Here is a 19,883-nt window from a genome sequence, read left to right on the forward strand (position 1 = left end):
TGAAATCAGTAAAGTGGGCCATGACCAGAATTATTTTTTAATGAAATGGAATATAATCGAAAATAGAATATATTGTACTCTAGGATTAACAATAGTATATTGTTTTGTGAAACTTTCAGTTTTATGCATATGCGCACACGTCTCTATATACTGGGTCATGATATAAAATGTGTTCCTTACTGTGGGTCATGGCCAAAAAACTTTGATAAACACTGGTCTTTAGAGTGTTAGTAGCCCACGTCTCCTTCTTGCTTTAGAGAATTAATTCTCTTTGGAATTGGATCATCTACCCACAAAACACCTACCCAAATTCCTGTTAGAAAGAAGATCAGCTGAGAACCAACTGACTTGGTGTAATTCTTTGGGACCAACACTGAAGCATGAGGGACGGAAGGGATCAATGCAAATTTGAATCCAAAGGATTTACCTTTAATCAGATTACCAGGAGAAAATAAGAGTTGAGCAGCCCTTTAGCTCACTACACTTGATTTTGTGGCCTCTCCCAGCTGTGTGGGTAATGCCAGCCTGAGGCCCTTCTCTTTCCTGTCTGCAGAAGGCGGTGGGTGTGGCAGGAATGTCCCTAAATATCCCCTCCTCTGGGACAGAGTTGAAGGTTCAGTGCCAGGATGACGTGGTGACTGAAACTGAGTATCCCCCAGACTTCCCCAGGATGATTTTGTTGCTCTCCAGTCAGTAATAGGTGACTAGGTCCCAGTGGTTCATTAAGCTGAGAAAAAGTAGAGGAGGCATAAGTTAGGGGAACCTATCAAGAATGTATAGAGAAGGCCAAAGTTACTTTATTCCACACTAGGTTTAGTGCCTCAGATCGGCGCAAGGGTAATTGGCAAGTTTGGTGCTTGCCAGGTGGCTGTGGGTTGCTGCTCTGTATTGAAACCACATCTACCAGTGAGCAGACACATGTTAGAATTCCTCGTCTGCATCCCCAAGATACACAGATACCCTTGGGGACCTTTCTAGGGAATAGGTATTAAATGTAACATCTCAGGAGACTTATTTTGGTCTTTGGCCACCACAGGGCATTTCCTTCCAACCTAATTCAAGCTAAAATGATCTTCAGAGATAAGAATTTAAACAGGTTCAGCCGGGCGCGGTGGCTCATGCCTGTAATCCCAGCACTTTGGGAGGCCGAGGTGGGTGGATCACGAGGTCAGGAGATCGAGACCATCCTGGCTAACATGGTGAAACCCTGTCTCTACTAAAAATACAAAAAATTAGCCGGATGTGGTGGTGGGCGCCTGTAGTCCCAGCTACTCCGGAGGCTGAGGCAGGAGAATGGCGTGAACCCGGGAGGTGGAGCTTGCAGTGAGCCGAGATGGCGCCACTGCACTCCAGCCTGGGTGACAGAGTGAGAGTCTGTGTCAAAAAAAAAAAAAAAAAAAAAAATTTTAAACAGGTTCTCTAGGAGTACTTTTTGAGATGGAGTCTCGCTCTGTCACCCAGGCTGGAGTGCAATGGCGTGATCTCGGCTCACTGCAACCTCCACCTCCCAGGTTCAAATGAATCTCGTGCCTCAGCCTCCTGAGTAGCTGGGATTACAGGCACCAACCACCACGCCTGGCTAATTTTTGTATTTTTAGTAGAGACGGAGTTTCACTATGTTGGCCAGGCTGTTCTCAAACTTCTGACCTCAAGTGGTCTACCCACCTCGGCCTCCCAAAGTGCTGGGATTACAGGCGTGAGCCATTGCACCTGGCCCCTCTAGGAGTACTTTTAATTCTGCGGTTGGAGCAATAAGAGAGAAGGAGAAACTCCAAAACTGTCCTAATTGATTCTGAGTCTCCCCTCTCTAGAAACTGGCCTGGACTAGGAATAGATCGCCCTGCCACAAGCATCCACCCTACATGTTTCTGGTTTACATTGCCCTCTTAGGGCCTCTGAGACTCTCCTCAGGGTCAGTGTTTTCATAGCAGAGTGCTGTCTAGCCTGTTCACATGTCCGTCCTGCATTCTGAAGCCCCACTCTCTGAGCCAGGGGAGATCAGGGACATTCTTGAGCAGGGCCAGTGCAGGGAGTGCACAGTCCTGGAGCAGGTAAAGACCTGGAGCAGCAAGTGAAAGACCCAGAGCAGAGGATGACGTGGAGTGACAGCAAGAGGTTAGAGGGAAGTCTCAATCTCACTTGGCATCGTCTAGCAGAAAGACCAATGAATTAATTTTAGGTTAGTTCCTGTGGGTCCTGGGGCCTGCAGACAGTGTGGGGTAACAATACTAATGATGAGAGTGATGAGTGTCTCCCGTGGCCGTGTCCTCTCTGAATCTCTGAGCATTTTATCTTTCATCTCTGTGGGAGTTGCAGCTTAATAATAATAATTAGAGTACCCTGAGCATCGGTGCTTTGTAAAACACAGTATTAAGCCCTGTTTGTGCCTCCTTGGATTGTAGTCTGTACGAACTGGCAGACATTTGGGAGGTGGAGCCCTCTGACAGAGGGGAAGAACATGACAGAATGCAAAGGTCAGGGATATTCTGAGTCACCTAATTGATACCTAACATTCTTTTGGCTCTTGGTAGGTCAGAGTGGCCTTTCCTTCATGCCTGCCAAAGCACAAAGATTGGTGGCCTCACCCAAGTCTCACAGACCCAAGAGTCTAGTCTGGGGATCCCAGGCTCTAGCTTATACATGGTGCCTTCCTGGTTTTGGGGAATGCTTGTTCCTCTGTGGCCATGAGTTATGCTTTAATGAGTTGGTTTTCTTTCCTGTGGTACCAGCAGACTGAGCCTGCTGAAAATAGGTGATGCACGCTGGGTTTTTCCCGTGTGATCAAGAAGCCCGGTGGGCAGAACAGAAGAAGCTGCAGAAGTCATAGCTCCATTCTCCTGAAGACATGGGTGTCTGGAAAGTAGCCAGTGCCTCAGAATGGTCCTAAGTACCTTCAGCACCTTCTTCCCAAACACACTCTGTCTATAACATGTCACTTCTGTCTTCCTCTAACAGGTGACCTTGGAGAAGGTGCTGGGAATTACAGTGTCTGGAGGCAGAGGACTTGCCTGTGACCCCCGATCAGGTTTAGTTGCCTACCCAGCAGGGTAAGTAAGTGCCTTGGAAGAGATCTTGATGCATGGGAATTTATAGCCACGCTAGAGCAGTTGGGGTGGGCAGGGGTTTTCTGGTATCTTCTGGAAGATAGATACAGGTTAATGTTTTGTTGTCATTTTTGTAAAGAGACGCAGGACCAGGTAAAGGTTCCTTGTCGGGTGCTGTCATTGTTGCCATCCTGTCCTGCTTTTCGGTTATCTACCCCACCTCCCACACACAGATTTACACTTTATGTTACACACAGTTCCCAGCACCATCTTCAATAACTACCTTCTAGTCATTTAAAAAACAGCTTTATTGAGATGTAATTCACGTACCATATAACTCACTATTTAAAATACCCAATTCAGTAGTTTTTTAGTATATTCACAGAGTTGTGCACCCATCACCACAATCAAATTTAGGACATTTTCATGATCTTGTTCCCTTTTTTTTTTTTTTTTTTTTTTTTTTTTTGAGACAGGTTCTGGCTCTGTTGCCTAGGCTGGAGTGCAGTGGTTCGATGTCAGCTCACTGCACCTCCACCCCCGATACTCAAGCAATCCTCCCACCTCAGCCTCCCGAGTAGCTGGGACTACAGGCGCACTGCCCCATGCCCGGCTAATTTTTTGTAGAGATGGGGTTTCACCACATTGCCCAGGCTGGTCTTGAACTCCTGAGCTCAAGCCATCTACCTGCCTCAGCCACCCAAAGTGCTGGGATTACAGGCGTGATGGTGCCTGGCCCCATTCTTATCAGTCACTTTTCATTCCCACCCCACGTTACCAGACCTTCATCCCTAGGCAACCACTGTCTCCATTAATTTGCCTATTCTGGATATTTCATATAAACGGAATCAGATAACACTGTATTTGGCCTTTTGTAACTGGCTTCTTTTTGTTGCCCAGCCTGGAGTGCAGTGGTATGATCATGGCTGACTGCAGCCTCAGCCTCCTGCCTTAGCCTCCTGAGTAGCTGGAGCTATGGGTGTGTGCCACCATGCCCAGCTAATTTTTCCATTTTTTGTAGAGACAGGGTCTAACTCTATTGCCTAGGTTAGTTTCAAACTCCTGGGCTCAAGCAATGCTCCCGCTTCAGCTTCCCAAAGTGCTGGGATTACATGCGTGAGCTACCACGCCTGGCCAGCATAATGTTTTCAGGGTTAATCTATGTCACAGCTTGTATCGCTACCTTATTCCTTTTTGTGGTTGAATAATATTCCACTGGATGGATGTAGCACATTTTATCTATTCTTCAGTTGATGGACATTTGGGTTGTTTCTACTTCTTAGCTATTATGAATAATGCTGTTATGAATATTCATCTGTTCTAGTCGCTTTGGGAGAGATCAGTGCCATAGAAGAGAAGTAGGGGAGTGGGGCCACTATTCTTTCTCTTGCTGCCTTTTCACTCCTCTGCTCCTACAAGTGGGAAACCTCCAACCATAGTTTCTTCAGGCTTCTGGAGAAAGCTTGGAACCCCTCCTGCTTCCGGCTCCCTCTGTTCCATGCTGATAGGCACAGGAATGTGAAAATGAGTAGGGCTACTGCTGTACATTTCTTACTCTACCATTAACTTGGTAATGCCTAGTTCATTCCCCAATGTAATTTTCATAGCAACTTTTATAGTTTTTATACTAGATACATGATTTGCTTAATTTTATCACCTCATCAAAAAAGCTTCCTTTATCAGGCTGGGCCCGGTGGCTCACGCCTGTAATCCCAGTACCTTGGGAGGCCAAGGTGGGCAGATCACTTGAGGTCAGGAGTTGGAGACCAGCCTGGCCAACATGTTGAAACCCTGTCTCTACTAAAAACACAAAAAAATTTGCCGGGCGTGATGGCGGGCGCTGGTAGTCCCAGCTGCTTGGGAGGCTGAAGCATGAGAATCACTTGAACCCAGGAGGTGGAGGTTGCAGTGAGCCCAGATTGCGCCACTGCACTCCAGCCTGGGCAACAGAGAGAGTCTGTCTTAAAAAAAACAAGCCACCACCAAAAAAAGCTACCTTTATCAATCAAGTACAGTCATGTGTCACTTAATGATGGGGATATGTTCTGAGAAATGTGTCATTTGGCAATTTCGTTGTTGAGTGAACAGTACAGAGTGTGCTTACACGAACCCTAGATGGTATAGCCTACTACATACCTAGGCTACATGATGTAGCTGGTTGCGCCTGGGCTACAAACCTGCACAGCAGGTTACTGTACTGAATACTGTACGTAATCCTAAGACAATGGTATTTGTATATTTAAACATAGAAAAAGTACGGTAAAACTATCATATAAAATATATTTTAAAAAGGCACACCTGTATAAGGCACTTACCATGAATGGAGTTTCCAGGACTGGAAGTTGTTCTGGGTGAGTCAGTGAGTGAGTGGTGAGTGAGTGTGAGTGCCCAGAACACTACTGTACACTTTACAAACACTGTACACTTGGCCACACTAAATTTATTTTAAAAACATATATTCAATAATAGATTAACCTAACTTACTATAACTTTCTTACATTTTATAAACTTTTTTTTTAAACTTTTTGACTCTTGTAGTAACACTTAGCTTAAAACACAAACACAGTACAGCTATACAAAAATATTTTTCTTTTATCTTTTTTCCAAGATGGAGTCTCCCTCTGTCACCCAGGCTGGAATGCAGTGGCACGATCTTAGCTCACTGCAACCTCTGCCTCCTAGGTTCAAGTGATTCTCCTGCCTCAGCCTCCTGAGTAGCTGGGATTACCGGCTCCTGCCACCACGCCTGGCTAATTTTTGTATTTTTAGTAGAGATGGGGTTTCGCCATGTTGGCCAGGCTGGTCTTGAACTAATGACCTCAAGTGATCTGCCCGCCTTGGGCTCCCTAAGTGCTGGCATTACAGGCATGAGCTACCGTGCCTGACCGAAAAGTATTTTCTTTTTATCTTCTATAAGCTTTAAATTTTATTGTTAACTTTTTAAACTTTTTTGTTAAAAACAAAGACAAAAACACACACATTAGCCTAGTGCATGGAACTACATAGGGTCAGGATCATCAAGATGTCACTAAGTGACAGGAATATTTTAGCTCCATTATAATCTTACGGGACTACTGTCATACATGCCCTTCACTGTTGACCAAAATGTTATTATGTGACGTATGACTGTACTTATTCTATGCCAGGTACTTTTTAAGCACTTTATATGAATTATTTAATATTCTGAGCAACGCTCTGAGGTGGGTACTATTATCACCCTCCTATTTTAGAGGAGGAAATTGAGATTCAAAGAGGTCAAGCAGGCAGAGTGCAGTGGCTCACGCCTATAATCCTAGCACTTTGGGAGGGCAAGGTGGGCAGATCACCTGAGGTCAGGAGTTCAAGACCAGCCTAGTGAAATCTTGTCTCTACCAAAATACAAAAATTAGCTTGGCATGATGGCGGGTGCTGGTAGTCCCAGTTACTCGGGAGGCTTGAGACGGGAGAATCGCTTGAACCCAGGAGACGGTGGTTGCAGTGAGCCGAGATCGCACCACTGCACTCCAGCCTGAGCGGCTGAGCGAGACTCCATCTCAAAAAAAAAAAAAAAAAGAGGTTAAGCAGGCGGGGTGCAGTGGCTTTGGGAAGCCAAGGTGGGAGGATTGCTTGAGACCAAGAAGTTGAAACCAGCCTGGGTAACATAGTGAGAACCCTGTCTCTACCAAAAAGTAAAAATAAAAAAATTAGCTGGGTATAGTGGCATGTGCCTGTAGTCCCAGCAACTGAGGAGGATGAGGCGGGAGGATTGCTTGAGCCCAGGAGGTTAAGGCTGCAGTAAACTGTGATCGTGCCATTATACTCCAGCTTGGGTGACACAGTGAAACCCTGCCTCTTAAAAAAACCAAAAGGTTTAAGGAGTTTGCTTGAGGTAACATAGCTAGTGTATGTATTGGGGTTCTAACCCAAGTAGTATGACTGTAGAGCTCTGATTGTTAAAATGGCACAGAGCGGGGGAAGACCACACTGTTTTTTTTTTTGAGACAGAGTTTCACTCTTGTTGCCCAGGCTGGAGTGCAATGGCATGATCTCGGCTCACCACAACCTCCACCTCCTGGGTTCAAGCAGTTCTCCTGCCTCAGCCTCCCGAGTAGCTGGGATTACAGGCATGTGCTATCAGGCCCAGCTAATTTTGTATTTTTAGTAGAGACGGGGTTTCTCCATGTTGGTCATGCTGGTCTCGAACTCCCGACCTCAGGTGATCTGCCCACATTGGCCTCCCAAAGTGCTGGGATTACAGGTGTGAGCCACTGTGCCCGGCCACTTTCTGCTTATTTTTAACAAATGGCTTTTCCTGTAAGCTGCCTACCTGCCCTTTGAGTGAGAAGAGCCCCATTTATGGGCAGCTCAGTCTGTGCAAGGGAGACTTCTGCCCCTGGGTTTGGGGTCAGTGTCTCTCCCAAGTGGTCCTCTGGTGTTTAATGGCTGCAGTAGGGGTGCTGTGGGAGCCACACGGGCTCTGCCTGGCAAAGGCTGGGCTGGGCTCCATTTTCCCTTAGAGAAGCAAGTTGATGGAAAGACCTCTCTACTGGATAAGTTTGTGCAGCCTGCCTCAGGGGAATTCCACTTGTTCTTGCCTCTGCCTGGGAAAGCCAGGTTCCCTCTTGTTGGAGGTGGGGCTGGGGCTGGATGTAGCATAGGCAGAAAAGGCCTTGGGGTGCTGCTTGGTGCATGCTGAGCCCTGTGTCCCTGCCCTGGGGAGTGTGGAGTCCTGCCCGCTTTCTTCCTCACACACCCCTGGACTCCAGGCCTGGCCTTTAAGGGCGTGTGCTTATGCATGTTTATGAGCAGGTCTCAGCCCAGTGCATGTGCCTGGGAGGCATGATCCTTCCAGGTGGTGTGCAGGCTTCCCTGATGGAACCTCTAGTAGGTTTCCTGAGTGTGTGTGCTTGGCTTAGACCACCCCTGGGCAGTGCCCCTAATCTGTTCGCTGACCTTTTGATTTCTTAGAACTTCAAGTTGTCTGTGCAAATGGCCTCTTTCTGGGTGTTTGCGTTTTGCTGTGTTCTAGAACTCCCTGATGTGCTGCTGTGATGTTGGGGGCCACCAGATTCTGTGTGAGCACAAGCAGGTTCTTCACCTCCCTCCTCATCTCCCTGGTTTTCTTATCTGATCATCCTTACACTGCCCCCAGCCCCCACGCTCTTGTTCCTCCTGTGCCTGTTGCTCTGGGAGCCAGCTCAGGTATCCTAGAAACAAGGAGAGAAACAAAACTCAGAAAATTCTCTGAGGCCCAGAGGCGAATATCAAACCAAAACAAAGTTTTCTGAAAGGAAATGGAACAGCACAGGAAAGGAGGGTGGGCAGTGTGTCAGGCAGAGGTGAGTAGGAGCTCCAGGCTGAGCATGGAGCCTGTCCTAGTGGCTCCTACGTCCCTTGGCCGTTGTTTCCCCACGGGAAGCCCCCCTACTAGAGGATGCCAGACAGCCCCTTTGAGAGACTTAGTTGAGTTGAACACCCTTGAGTTGGGCCTTTTCCTCAGCCGGCTAGTGGAAGGTTGATGGGCCTTCGAGCCCAGCACAGCCTTTGGGCCCCTGTGCCCAGTCCTGAGAATGGGTTTCTCCTGGCTCCCATGCCAGAGTGGCCTGGGTGAGTGCCCTGTGCACAGCTGCTCCTCTCCCGCTGGGGTGGGAAGTGTCCCAGCGAGGTGACGGGGTGTGTCCGGCAGCTAAGAAGAGATCTCTTGGTTGATTTAAGTGGGGAGGAGAAGAGGGAACCTCCTGCTCTCCTGAGGAGGCCCTCCATTTCCTCAGCCCATGTTAAAATTGATGCCGAGATCCTCAGCTTTGAAGCATTGCACTGGGTGTGACAGAATTCTCCTCCTGAGCTGTGTTCTCGTGACACCTGAGCTGAAGGAACACAGAGCTACCTTCTTACTCACTGTATTGCATTCGCCAGGGACAGTAGAGAGACCAGGTGGACCTGAGAGAAGAAAAGGCTGGGACTTGGTGCCCAGGATCACGCAGTGTGTTAGCAGACAGGCCTGTGACCTCAGTGTTCTGCTCTTTCCACCTGTACACTGCCCTTGAGCTTCAAGGAGTCCTAAATGCCTGAGGTACGGGAGAACCATGGACCTCTCCCCAGGGCCCTCGTTCACACTCTGCTACCCAGGAGGTTCCTTGGCAGCCATGGCTTTGAGATCTTGCAGCTAGTGACTTGAAGATATATTCACTCGTTTACAAATAATTACTGAGGGCCTATCGTCTAGGCCCTGGGAACTTAACAGTAAGTAAAGCAGACCAAAAATACCATCCTCACAGAACTGGCAGTCTGGTGTGTGAAGATGGATCCCCACCCTCAATGTAAGTTATAAGCATGATTACAAATTGATGTGTGCTTTGGAAACAGTATAAGCAGTAGCAGTGACAGAGGTAGGGTTGTAATGATAAATAGGGCTGGAGGGTGACATTTGAGCGAGGCTAGAAACTCCTTTGGTATGCTTCTGTGAGTCATTCTCAGATTTTACCTGGTCTGAAAGAAAACAATTCAAAGGCCCAGGGTCCCTGGTTGACCTTGTGTGTCCTGTTCCCTGTGTCTGTGCTGCCCCATGCATAGCTCATCCCATCCGGGGGATGGGGAGTGGTAGGAGGTGGATCCTATGGGAATCCTGGGCTCTTTGTGGTAGCAGCAGGCCTGGACTTGTGTAGGGAAGGGGGATGTTGAAGGCTTGGCCCTTCCTGGGCAGTGGGCCCAGCACCTGGCGCCGGTACTCCACAGCGTGACTCCCCCAGGCTGAGGCCTTATGTCCTCCCGTGAGAGTGAGCAGCCGCCCTGCACCCTCGGGTGCTGAGTTGCAGGACTCAGCTGGTTGGGCCAACCCAGCCCTTGGCATGTGGTGGGTCCCAGCCAGCACTGCAGCAAGGGCTCACCCTGCTGGGCAGGGTCAGGGGATGTGGAGAGAAAGATTGATACAAACCGTGCCCCGCACTCCTCTCCCCGGCTGACGTAGGAGCTTGCTCACAGTTCACCAAGAAGGCTGAGAGGGCTCCTTGGTGCTTTTGAGAACAAGTCAGGAGGGCCTCAACAAGTCAAGCACACAGGGAGCCCTGGCCATGCTGCTCTGACTTCAGCATCTGCATTACCGTCCCTGCATGTGGAGCTGTGACTGTGGTTGCATGCTCTCTTTCTCTTGTTGGATGGCTTCCAAATATCAATAATTAGAAATAAAAATAGTTGCTTAAGGGATGACCTCTGTGTGTTTCCTTTTCTTGCTTAGCTCTTCCATGGCACACCTGAGAATTTCTTAGGCTATACTGGGGGCAGGGGGATGTTAGAGGAGGGAGAGATTGCCTCATTGCCTCTAGCCAGTCATGCTTCTATCTACGTAGTGTTCCTACACACACACACACACACACACACCATTCACCCTTCTTCCACCATGCAGCTGAACATAGGAGAAGGAGGAAACAGAGGATATTGTGTCCCAGGAAGACTGAGTTTGTATGCAGTGACTTGGAAAGTGTTTTAAGCAGTCTAATGCACTACCCTTTAAAGGCTGAAATGCTGCTTTGGGGTGAGAATTAAGGGAAAACTCATAAACTTGCAAATAGAGCCCAGTTTTTCTGGATTTGGAATATGGTTGGCTGGATTATGCATCAAGTCAATTCAATTAGATCAACTCTCAGCTGAAGCCCTTTACCGTGGTTCCTGTGTAACTAATCAGAAAGCTAGGGAACCTGTCCCCATTCAGACTAGAGCCTTTGCTGGAGAGAGGAGCCTGTAGAGGGCCTCAGGTCAGCACAGATTGCAAGAAGGTTCAGAAAACGTTGTTTGACCACTGAGAACTTCCTGGGCTCTGAATTCATGATGGTGGCAGGCCTGGGGCTATTACTTTTCATATACTGCATGAAGTATTAAAACCTAAATATCTAAATCTGGCTGGGCACAGTGGCTCATGCCTGTAATCCCAACACTTTGGGAGGCCAAGGTGGATGGATCACCTGAGGTCAGGAGTTTGAGACCAGCCTTACCAATATAGTGGAATCACATCTCTACTAAAAATATAAAAAAATTAGCCAGGCTTGGTGATGGGTGCCTGTAATCCCAGCTACTGGGGAGGCTGAGACAGGAGAATTGCTTGAACCTGTGAGGTGGAGGTTGCAGTGAGCCGAGATCACGCCACCACACTCCAGCCTGGGTGACAGAGTGAGACTCCATCTCAAAAAAAAAGGAAAACAAAATCTAAATCTGTGGACTTTGAACTCTTATGATTTTCTTTCTTTCTTTCTTTCTTTTTTTGTAGACCGAGTCTCTCTCTGTCACCCAGGCTGGAGTGCAGTGGCGTGATTTTGGCTCGCTGCAAGCTCCGCCTCCTGGGTTCACACCATTCTCCTGCCTCAGCCTCCCCAGTAGCTGGGACTACAGGCGCCCACCACCATGCCTGGCTAATTTTTGTATTTTTAATAGAGACGGGGTTTCACCATGTTAGCCAGGATGGTCTCGATCTCCTGACCTCGTGATCTGCCTGCCTCAGCCTCCCAAAGTGCTGGGATTACAGGCGTGAGCCACCATGCCCGGCTCTGTTATAATTTTCATTTGCCTGCTCAAGAGTGATGGGGTGCAGAGTTTCCAAAGCCATCTTGCTTTTGTCATACTTTTTTTTTTTTTTTTGAGACAGAGTCTAGTTCTTGTCACCCAGGCTGGAGTGCAATGGCATGATCTCAACTCATTGCAACCTTCACCTCCTGGGTTCAAGCAATTCTCCTGCCTCAGCCTCCCAAGTAGCTGGGATTACAGGTGCCCACCACCACACCTGACTTATTTTTGTATTTTTAGTAGAGATGGGGTTTTACCATGTTGGCCAGCCTGATCTCGAACTCCTGACCTTAGGTGATCTGCCTGTCTCTGCCTCCCGAAGTGCTGGGATTATAGGCATGAGCCACTGTGCCCGGCCTGTCATACTTTTTAAAACCCTCCTGACTGTGACATTCTAGAAGGGGAAGCAGGAGACTAGAAGGTGGTATAAAAAGAGAAAGGAGTTCAAGACCAGCCTGGGCAACATGGCAAAACCCCATCTCTACAAAAAATACAAAAATTAACTGGGTGTGGTGGCATGTGCCTGTAATCCCACTACTTGGGAGGCTGAGATGGGAGGATTGCTTGAGCCCAGGAGGTCGAGACTTTAGGGAGCTGTGATGGTGCCATGGTGCCACTGCAGTCCAGCCTGGGTGACAGAGCGAGACCCTGCCTCAAAAAAAAAAAAAAAAAAAAAAAGAAGGAAGGGCTGAGCAGGGTGGCATGAGCCTCTAATCCCAGCTACTTGGGAGGATGAGGCAGGAGGATTACTTGAGCCCAGGAGTTCAAGACCAGTTTGGGCAACATAGTGAGACTTTGTCTCAAAAAAACAGAGAAAGGAAACAGGAACAAGGAAAGAGTAGGAAATGGAGAAAGAAGGAGGAAAAAAACAGGAAGAGTTGAGGGGTTAGAGGAGAAAATGATATGACTCAGGAATTCCATAGCTGTTGGTCAGCCTGGCAGTTCTGGGCGTATCTAGTCACATCGGAGGTCCCAGTGTCCCCAAATTTGCATATCGAAGTGGTTTATTGAGCCCAAGATGCTTAGCACTCACTAGCAACTTGCACCTACCTCCCTTCAAGTTTCCAGCCAGTAGTGGCATTCAGATATGGGGGCTGCGGTGGGGTCCCACTAGGGAAAATTAGGTCTGGGGGAAGTAGCTGTCTCCTCTTTCTCTCCTCCCTGCCTTTCCTATTCGCAGTCTCCAGGCTTGCTCTTGTCTGCTAGTTCCAGTGCTAATGAAGAGTTGAGGCAGAAGGGGCAACGGGCCAGGGCCTGCTGACAGCCAGGAAGCCTAAGGAGAAGCTGCCTGGCTATTGGCCTTTGGCTTCTTGCCCCTGATTCCTACTACCCAGCTTCTGTCTCCAGAGCCGCTTCTGGAAAGGCAGGACCTGATTCCATCCAGCAGCCTTGCTGCCTGGCGGGAGAGGTTGCCCCCGTCTTCTCTGCGAGGCAGGCAGAGTCCCTGATTCTGCTTCTGGCAGTCGGGGGGCTCTTCTCAGGTTTCTTGGGGCCAGAGATTCTCAGGGTGGGGCTTGGGACCTCTGTGGCACTGTAAGGCTTTCCCAGGCCTTCTCAGGCTATCTCTATCCCCCTACCCCATCTTACTGAGCCTCTCTGCTGTGTGGCCCCTGCCTCGCCTCCCAGTTCCTTCCTCATTCAACACATGGAGGGTGTGGGGGGCCAGCTCTTGCCAAGTACACACATGGGTGCACACGTGAGAGGCCTTACATCTTAAGGCACACATGCTTGATACACGTGTGGCCCCGAGCCTGTGAACGGGCTGTGCACCTGAGGCCTGCTTTGCCCAAATCACATTTCTTCTTCCCTCCTACACCCTTTCCTGGGGTAGATGGCCTGTGTCCCTGCTGCCCTTTGTGGGTATGGCCAGAGATAGAGCTGGTATTTATATTTAGGGGCCTGGCTGGGGGGACAGGCTTCCAGGGAACCTTTTCACCCTCATGGGGCTACAGAGATAGTTCCTCTTGGGTGGGGAAAAGGAGCAAGAACAGGTTGCCAGGAGAAAGCAGTGGAGGCTGGGCATGGTGGCTTATGCCTGTAATCCCAGCACTTTGGGAGGCAGATCACTTGAGCTCAAGAGTTTGGGAGCAGCCTGGGCAACGTGGCAAGATCCTGTGTCTACAAAAAAAATAAAAAATAAAATAAAATAAAATACAAAGATTAGCTTGCATGGTGGCACATGCCTGTGGTTCCAGCTACTAGGGAGGCTAAGGTGGGAGGATTGCTTGAGCTTGCAAGTTGAGGCTGCACTGAGCCATGTTTGTACCACTGCACTCTGGCTAGGGTGACAGAGTAAGACCCTGTCTCAAAAAAAAAAAAAAAAAAAAGAAAGAAAAGGAAAAAAACAGTGGAGCCCTTCTGAGCTCTTTCTACCCAGCTCCCTCTGCCGAGTGACTGGAAGTCATGGGTGGCCTGGAGGGCTCCTGGGGGATCTGTGGTTTGCTGCTGAGCCTGTTGTCTGCTCATCTCCTCAGGTGTGTGGTTGTGTTGTTCAATCCCCGGAAACACAAACAGCACCACATCCTCAACAGTTCCAGGTAAATGGGCTGGGGGTCCTCAGGATACCTCTTCCTTCTGGGCGCTATGAGAAGTGCACTGTCTAGAGTCTCTATGGCTCTGGGGGCTGGGACCTGGTTGGACCCTAAGGCCAGATGGGGAAGTGCCGCATGTGCCATTGGTGTTTGCTGGTCTCACCTTTTGAGAGGCTGGGAGGGGGCTAGGCTTAGGCCAGGCTGCCAGTGCCCCTCTGAGCCTCCCCATCTCTTGCAGGAAAACCATCACTGCCCTTGCCTTCTCCCCTGATGGCAAGTATTTGGTCACTGGAGAGGTGAGTGAGGAAGAGGGCTGGCAGTACTGTAAAGAGGGCAGGTGTCCTGGCCTCCGCAGAGAGCTGCAGTCCTAGGCCTACTGTCACTTTGGCTTCTGAAACAGACACCAAATCCTGGTTTTTGCTATACTTTAAAATAGTGGTTCTCAAGCTTTAGTGTACATCAGAATCACCTGGAGGGCTTGTGAAAGCACACATCGCTAGGCTGGTCCTCAGAGTTTCTGATTCTGTAGGTCTGGGATGGGGGTCTGAAATGTGCATTTGTAACAAGTTCCCAGAGAGTGCTGCTGCTGCTGGTGAAGGAAGCGTGCTTTGGAAACCACTGCCTTAACTATTCCTTACCCCCGGGGGCCCCCTGCTGGGCTCAGGAGGAACGCTTCTGTCCCGGCGGCATAGTCTTACTAGGGGCAGAAATAGACCTGAGTGGTAGTGGCTCTCAATGCCGGCTGCCCATCAGAACCATTCAGGGAGCTTTGAACAACCCGAAGTACAGACGGCCACCCAGAGATGCTGACTAAAATCCGAGGCCACTTTCTCCCTGATAATCACTGTTGCCCTCAGATCTTTATCATATTTCCTCTGTACTCTGCCTTGACTTTTGGCCGGGGAAGTGATGGTATCCAGTAGCTGAGGAGGCGAGGGCCCCACTCTGGAAGACGAAGTGGGGCTGTATTCCTGTGGAGAACTCAAGAACTCACTTCCAGTTCTTGCCTCCCTGCAGAGTGGGCACATGCCTGCCGTGCGGGTTTGGGACGTGGCAGAGCGCAGCCAGGTGGCCGAGCTGCAGGAGCACAAGTATGGTGTGGCTTGTGTGGCCTTCTCTCCTAGCGCCAAGTACATTGTCTCTGTGGGCTATCAGCATGACATGATCGTCAATGTGTGGGCCTGGAAGGTGAGTGGCTGGGTAGGGTGGCCTGACAGCCTCACAGGGGTCAAGTGTCAGCTGGGGAGGCAAGAGACTGCTGACCTGCACTGCTCTATTCTGCCCCACTGAACCATTCTCATTCTAGAAAGTTATTTGAAGCAGAAAAGAGCAACTCTGTGGCCAAGCATGTTGGTTGAAGGGGCTAGCTTTATGCCTTCAAGGACTTCTGCAGGAAACGAATCTTTTCAGCTCCTCTAGAAAGGGATTATTTCCCTACCCCTCTTTTTCTGGCCAGTAAATTCTGGAAAGAAACACTTTTTCAAGTACAAATTCTAATTCTCCTCCATTCTCTGAGTCACTGTCTTCTTAGCTCCAAGAGACAGAGCCTTGATTCTTCCTTTGGCATCCCCTCCAGAAAAACATTGTGGTGGCCTCCAACAAGGTGTCCAGTCGGGTGACAGCAGTGTCCTTCTCTGAGGATTGCAGCTACTTTGTCACTGCAGGCAACCGGCACATCAAATTCTGGTATCTTGATGACAGCAAGACCTCAAAGGTGAGGTGCTGAAGCTGGGAGTAGCCACCAAGGCCCCTGCCAGGGCCTGCCCAGTCCACCCCAGGAGACTCAGCCCCACTTGGGCCTCTCTCTGCATTCCCAGCAGTCATGCAGAAGTTTTGGATGAGCCAGATGCTGTCTGGGCTGAGGAGTAGGCCCAAAGAGCAAGGGGGTGCTGGGGGCATCCCCTGTCCTCTCCTAGGGCCTAGTTTCCAGGGGCAGGCTCGGGGTGGATGGGGGTATAACAGTGGTGTGCCTCCACAGGTGAATGCCACTGTGCCCTTGCTGGGCCGCTCAGGGCTGCTGGGAGAGCTACGGAACAACCTATTCACTGATGTGGCCTGTGGCAGAGGAAAGAAGGCGGACAGTACCTTCTGCATTACGTCCTCAGGGCTGCTGTGCGAGTTCAGTGATCGAAGGCTTTTGGACAAGTGGGTGGAGCTGAGGGTAAGTACCTCCGTCCCCAGGGGTAGGGTCTGCTCATGTCTCAGCTCAGGGGAGAACTAGTGCCCAGGGCTTCAGACTAGGGGCTGGGCCCTTGTGCATACGGGAGATCCCAGGAGAACGAAGCTTGGGGGAGCTAGAGCTTGGCCCATTTCCAGCCCTTGGTGATCTGTATAACTGCCTCCTCTCTGCTCTTTCTGTCTCTTTCCCCTGCTTTCCTCTTCCGCTCAGAACATAGACAGCTTCACAGTAAGTGGTGCCTGCACCTTCCTCTCTTTCTCATGCTGTTTCTTTCTCTTCACTGGGCTTTTCCTACTGGATCCTCTGGTGCCTAGAAGAATCCTCGATTCCTAATCCCTGGCTGGATAGGGCTGAGGGGCTCAGAACAGAGCAGCTGGGCGGCTTTTCCCTTGCCCCTGCCTTGGCCGGTCCCTCCTCTTGGCAGGTGGCTGTTGATGGGCGGGGAGGAGAGAAGACTGAGTGGGCAGGTGGCCTTGCTGAGCTGAGCCACTCTGCCCACAGACCACAGTGGCCCACTGCATCTCTGTGAGCCAAGACTACATCTTCTGTGGCTGTGCTGATGGCACCGTGCGCCTTTTCAACCCCTCCAACCTGCACTTCCTTAGCACCTTGCCCCGACCCCATGCTCTGGGGACAGACATTGCTAGCGTCACTGAGGCCAGGTGAGCTACGTGGGCCCCCCTTCCTCCATTTGTAGCCTTACCCCTGCCCAGTCTTTCTTGTCAGTGCCTCAGGGAGCAGGTGAAGAGTGTATTGATGCCCCAAAGATTACTGGGAACACCTCTTTAGACAGAAGAATTTGGGTTTATTGGTACCTGTTGCAACCAAGGAGACCCCACCCCATGGAGAACTGTGGAGAGTCTCAGTAAGTGGGTGTTACGAGGGACATACGGGATTTGGGTTTGCGTTGGGTGATTTTAGGAATATTCGTTCAAGGGACTGAAGTATTCTGGTTGGATGCTGTCAGGAACTAGGGGCAGTTCTACAGTGGAACATCTGGTTAATTTATCTAAGAGGTGAAGGAAAGGTGTGGGGCTAAAGCTGTATTTGGTCAAGAGGCCGCCAGCAGTCATGTAGATGGGAAAGGCGGTGTTCGGTCATCGTCATGGTTTGTTGTGGTTTGTATGGTGATCTTGTTTTCATCTGTGCACAGAGTAGTCTTGTTTTTGTTTTGCCCCATCACAGCCATAGAATTACCTTGCCTAACGTTGATGTTCTGTGAAACCGTGTTCATCCGAACACCAGGGCCCAGCTGCTAGTGCTGGGTCAGGCTCCTGCTGATGGCTAGTAGGGGCTCCTTTCTTCTCTCAAGCAACTAATTCCAAACCTGCAGGTCCAGGGAGGGCTCCTCACACACTGCTCCTTCCATTGTGGATTGGCTTCTCTTTTCATTCCCTTCAGTCTGACCAGTGTGCCCTGTCCTCTCCCTACAGTCGCCTCTTCTCTGGAGTGGCCAATGCCAGGTATCCAGACACCATTGCCTTGACCTTTGATCCTACTAATCAGTGGCTGTCTTGTGTGTACAACGATCATAGCATTTATGTTTGGGATGTGAGGGACCCCAAGAAAGTGGGCAAGGTGTACTCGGCTCTGTATCATTCTTCCTGCGTCTGGAGTGTGGAGGTATGTGGGCCGGCTGGCTGGCTGGAGACTGGCCAGGTTGGCTGGGATACCATTTTGAGGACAGAAAGTAGGGATCCCCAAGTATAATCTTAGATTCCTGCTTCCTCCCTGTTTCTCCAGTGACTTCCCTGGGATAGATCCTGGGGACTGAGTTTGAATGTTACAGGCTTCCCCAGTGTGCCCCATCCTTAGTTTTGCCTCAGTCATCTTGACAAGTTATTGAACTTGACCAAGTCTCAGTTTCCTCACCTGTAAAATGGTGTACTTGATTCACCTAACTGTTCTAAGGATAAAATGAAATAATGTAAGTGGGAGACATAGAAGAGTGCCTGATATATAGTGGGTGCTTCCCCTTGGTCATGTTGAAGAGTATATAGCAGTTATGTATGGCCTGTGACAGGCACTGGACTAAGTCCTGGCCACCATTCTCTCTTTCGTCCCATTCCCTTCCATCTCCTTGGGTAGGCAGAGGACTGCTCCCGAATGGAGGTCTGATTGTGTTCCCTCGGCCCCTTCAGGTCTACCCCGAGGTGAAGGACAGTAACCAGGCCTGCCTGCCCCCCAGTTCCTTTATTACCTGCTCCTCAGACAACACCATCCGCCTGTGGAACACAGAGAGCTCCGGGGTGCATGGCTCCACCCTCCACCGAAACATCCTCAGCAGTGTGAGCCCTGAGGCTGTGGGGCCCCGCTTCACCCTCAGTGCCCCCATCCCCAGAGCTATTGCACCTTGTTACTGGGAACTGGGTCTCTAGGCCTTGGCCTTCCAGCCTTCATTTGGCTGTGCTCTGTGGTCCAAGGGTTTGTTTTGCTCAGCTTTCTTGCCCCTTGCAGCTGTACTGGTCAGGCCTGCCTCACCCACCTTTTCTAACCTGTTCCACTAGGATCTCATTAAAATCATTTATGTGGATGGGAACACCCAGGCCCTGCTGGACACAGAGCTGCCTGGAGGAGACAAAGCTGATGCATCCCTGATGGATCCCCGCGTGGGCATCCGCTCGGTGTGTGTCAGCCCCAATGGACAGCATCTAGCATCAGGGGACCGTATGGGCACACTTAGGTAATGCCTGGCCCTGGGTGAGTACCGACTGCCTCTCGTGGTGCAGAGTTGGGTATTTAGAACCTTAGGGAGGGTTTGGCTCAAAAAGGTTAGGCAACAAGATACTTATTTACAAGGGAAAGATAATAACTTTACAATGAGTAAACCTAGCAGAAATCATCTTCACCAAGTGATCAAGGTTAACATCCTCATATCAACATCACGAAGCCCATAATAGGATGTACTAAGAAGGATGTGACATTGTTTCTGTGGTATTCTTACCAAAAATGCATAAACTCAATATAGGCGTGAGAAAACATCCGACAAACTCAAATTGAGGTGCAGAGTAACTGATCAATACTCTTCAAAAGCATCAAGATCATGAAAAGTAAGGAAAGACTAGAGGACTGTTACAGACCACGGAAGTCTAAGGAGAAGTAACTAAATGCGATTTGGACTCTGGATAGGATCTGGAGTCAAGAAAAAGGACATAGTGGGAAAACTGGTGAAATCTGAATGAGGTCTCTAACTAATAGTATTGTACCAACATAAATTTCCTAGTTTTGATAATTGCACTGTCGTTATGTAAGATGTTCACATTAGGGAAAGCTGGGTAAGGGAAATATGGAAGCTCTTTGTTCTTTCAGCAACTTTTCTCTAAGCCTAAAATTTCAAAAAAAGGAAAAAGGTAGAAGGAGAAAATGTAGCAGAGGAGGGGGCGTGAGTCCTTCCTGCTGCCTGGCGATGGCCTCTTCCTACCTCTCCTCATCTTTACAGGGTGCACGAACTTCAGTCCCTGAGTGAGATGCTGAAGGTGGAGGCCCATGACTCTGAGATTCTGTGCCTGGAGTATTCTAAGCCAGACACAGGTCAGGAGAATGCCCGGAATGGCACAGGGCTCTTCCAGTCCTGCCGGTGCCACTTATATCTGTCCT

General features: G+C 49.6%; 1 protein-coding gene across 3 annotated transcripts in view; it reads left to right on the top strand.

Annotated features, from left to right (window-relative positions):
- Positions 1 to 19,883, top strand: part of MAPKBP1 (mitogen-activated protein kinase binding protein 1) — a 55,669-nt gene that overhangs the window by 24,665 nt on the left and 11,121 nt on the right. For 2 of the 3 annotated variants that reach the window (XM_055278838.2, XM_055278841.2), the window contains exons 3-13: positions 2,956 to 3,047; positions 14,051 to 14,113; positions 14,346 to 14,403; positions 15,125 to 15,295; positions 15,684 to 15,821; positions 16,086 to 16,268; positions 16,788 to 16,948; positions 17,720 to 17,909; positions 18,428 to 18,574; positions 18,794 to 18,969; positions 19,726 to 19,817. In XM_055278838.2, the coding sequence (XP_055134813.1) occupies positions 2,956 to 3,047; positions 14,051 to 14,113; positions 14,346 to 14,403; positions 15,125 to 15,295; positions 15,684 to 15,821; positions 16,086 to 16,268; positions 16,788 to 16,948; positions 17,720 to 17,909; positions 18,428 to 18,574; positions 18,794 to 18,969; positions 19,726 to 19,817 (1,471 nt within the window). Of the gene's footprint in view, positions 1 to 2,955; positions 3,048 to 14,050; positions 14,114 to 14,345; positions 14,404 to 15,124; positions 15,296 to 15,683; positions 15,822 to 16,085; positions 16,269 to 16,496; positions 16,515 to 16,787; positions 16,949 to 17,719; positions 17,910 to 18,427; positions 18,575 to 18,793; positions 18,970 to 19,725; positions 19,818 to 19,883 lie in introns of all 3 variants that reach the window. The other variant, XM_055278837.2, reaches the window with a different exon arrangement.

Source organism: Symphalangus syndactylus, chromosome 5, assembly GCF_028878055.3.
Source record: "Symphalangus syndactylus isolate Jambi chromosome 5, NHGRI_mSymSyn1-v2.1_pri, whole genome shotgun sequence".
Taxonomy (NCBI): Eukaryota; Metazoa; Chordata; class Mammalia; order Primates; family Hylobatidae; genus Symphalangus; species Symphalangus syndactylus.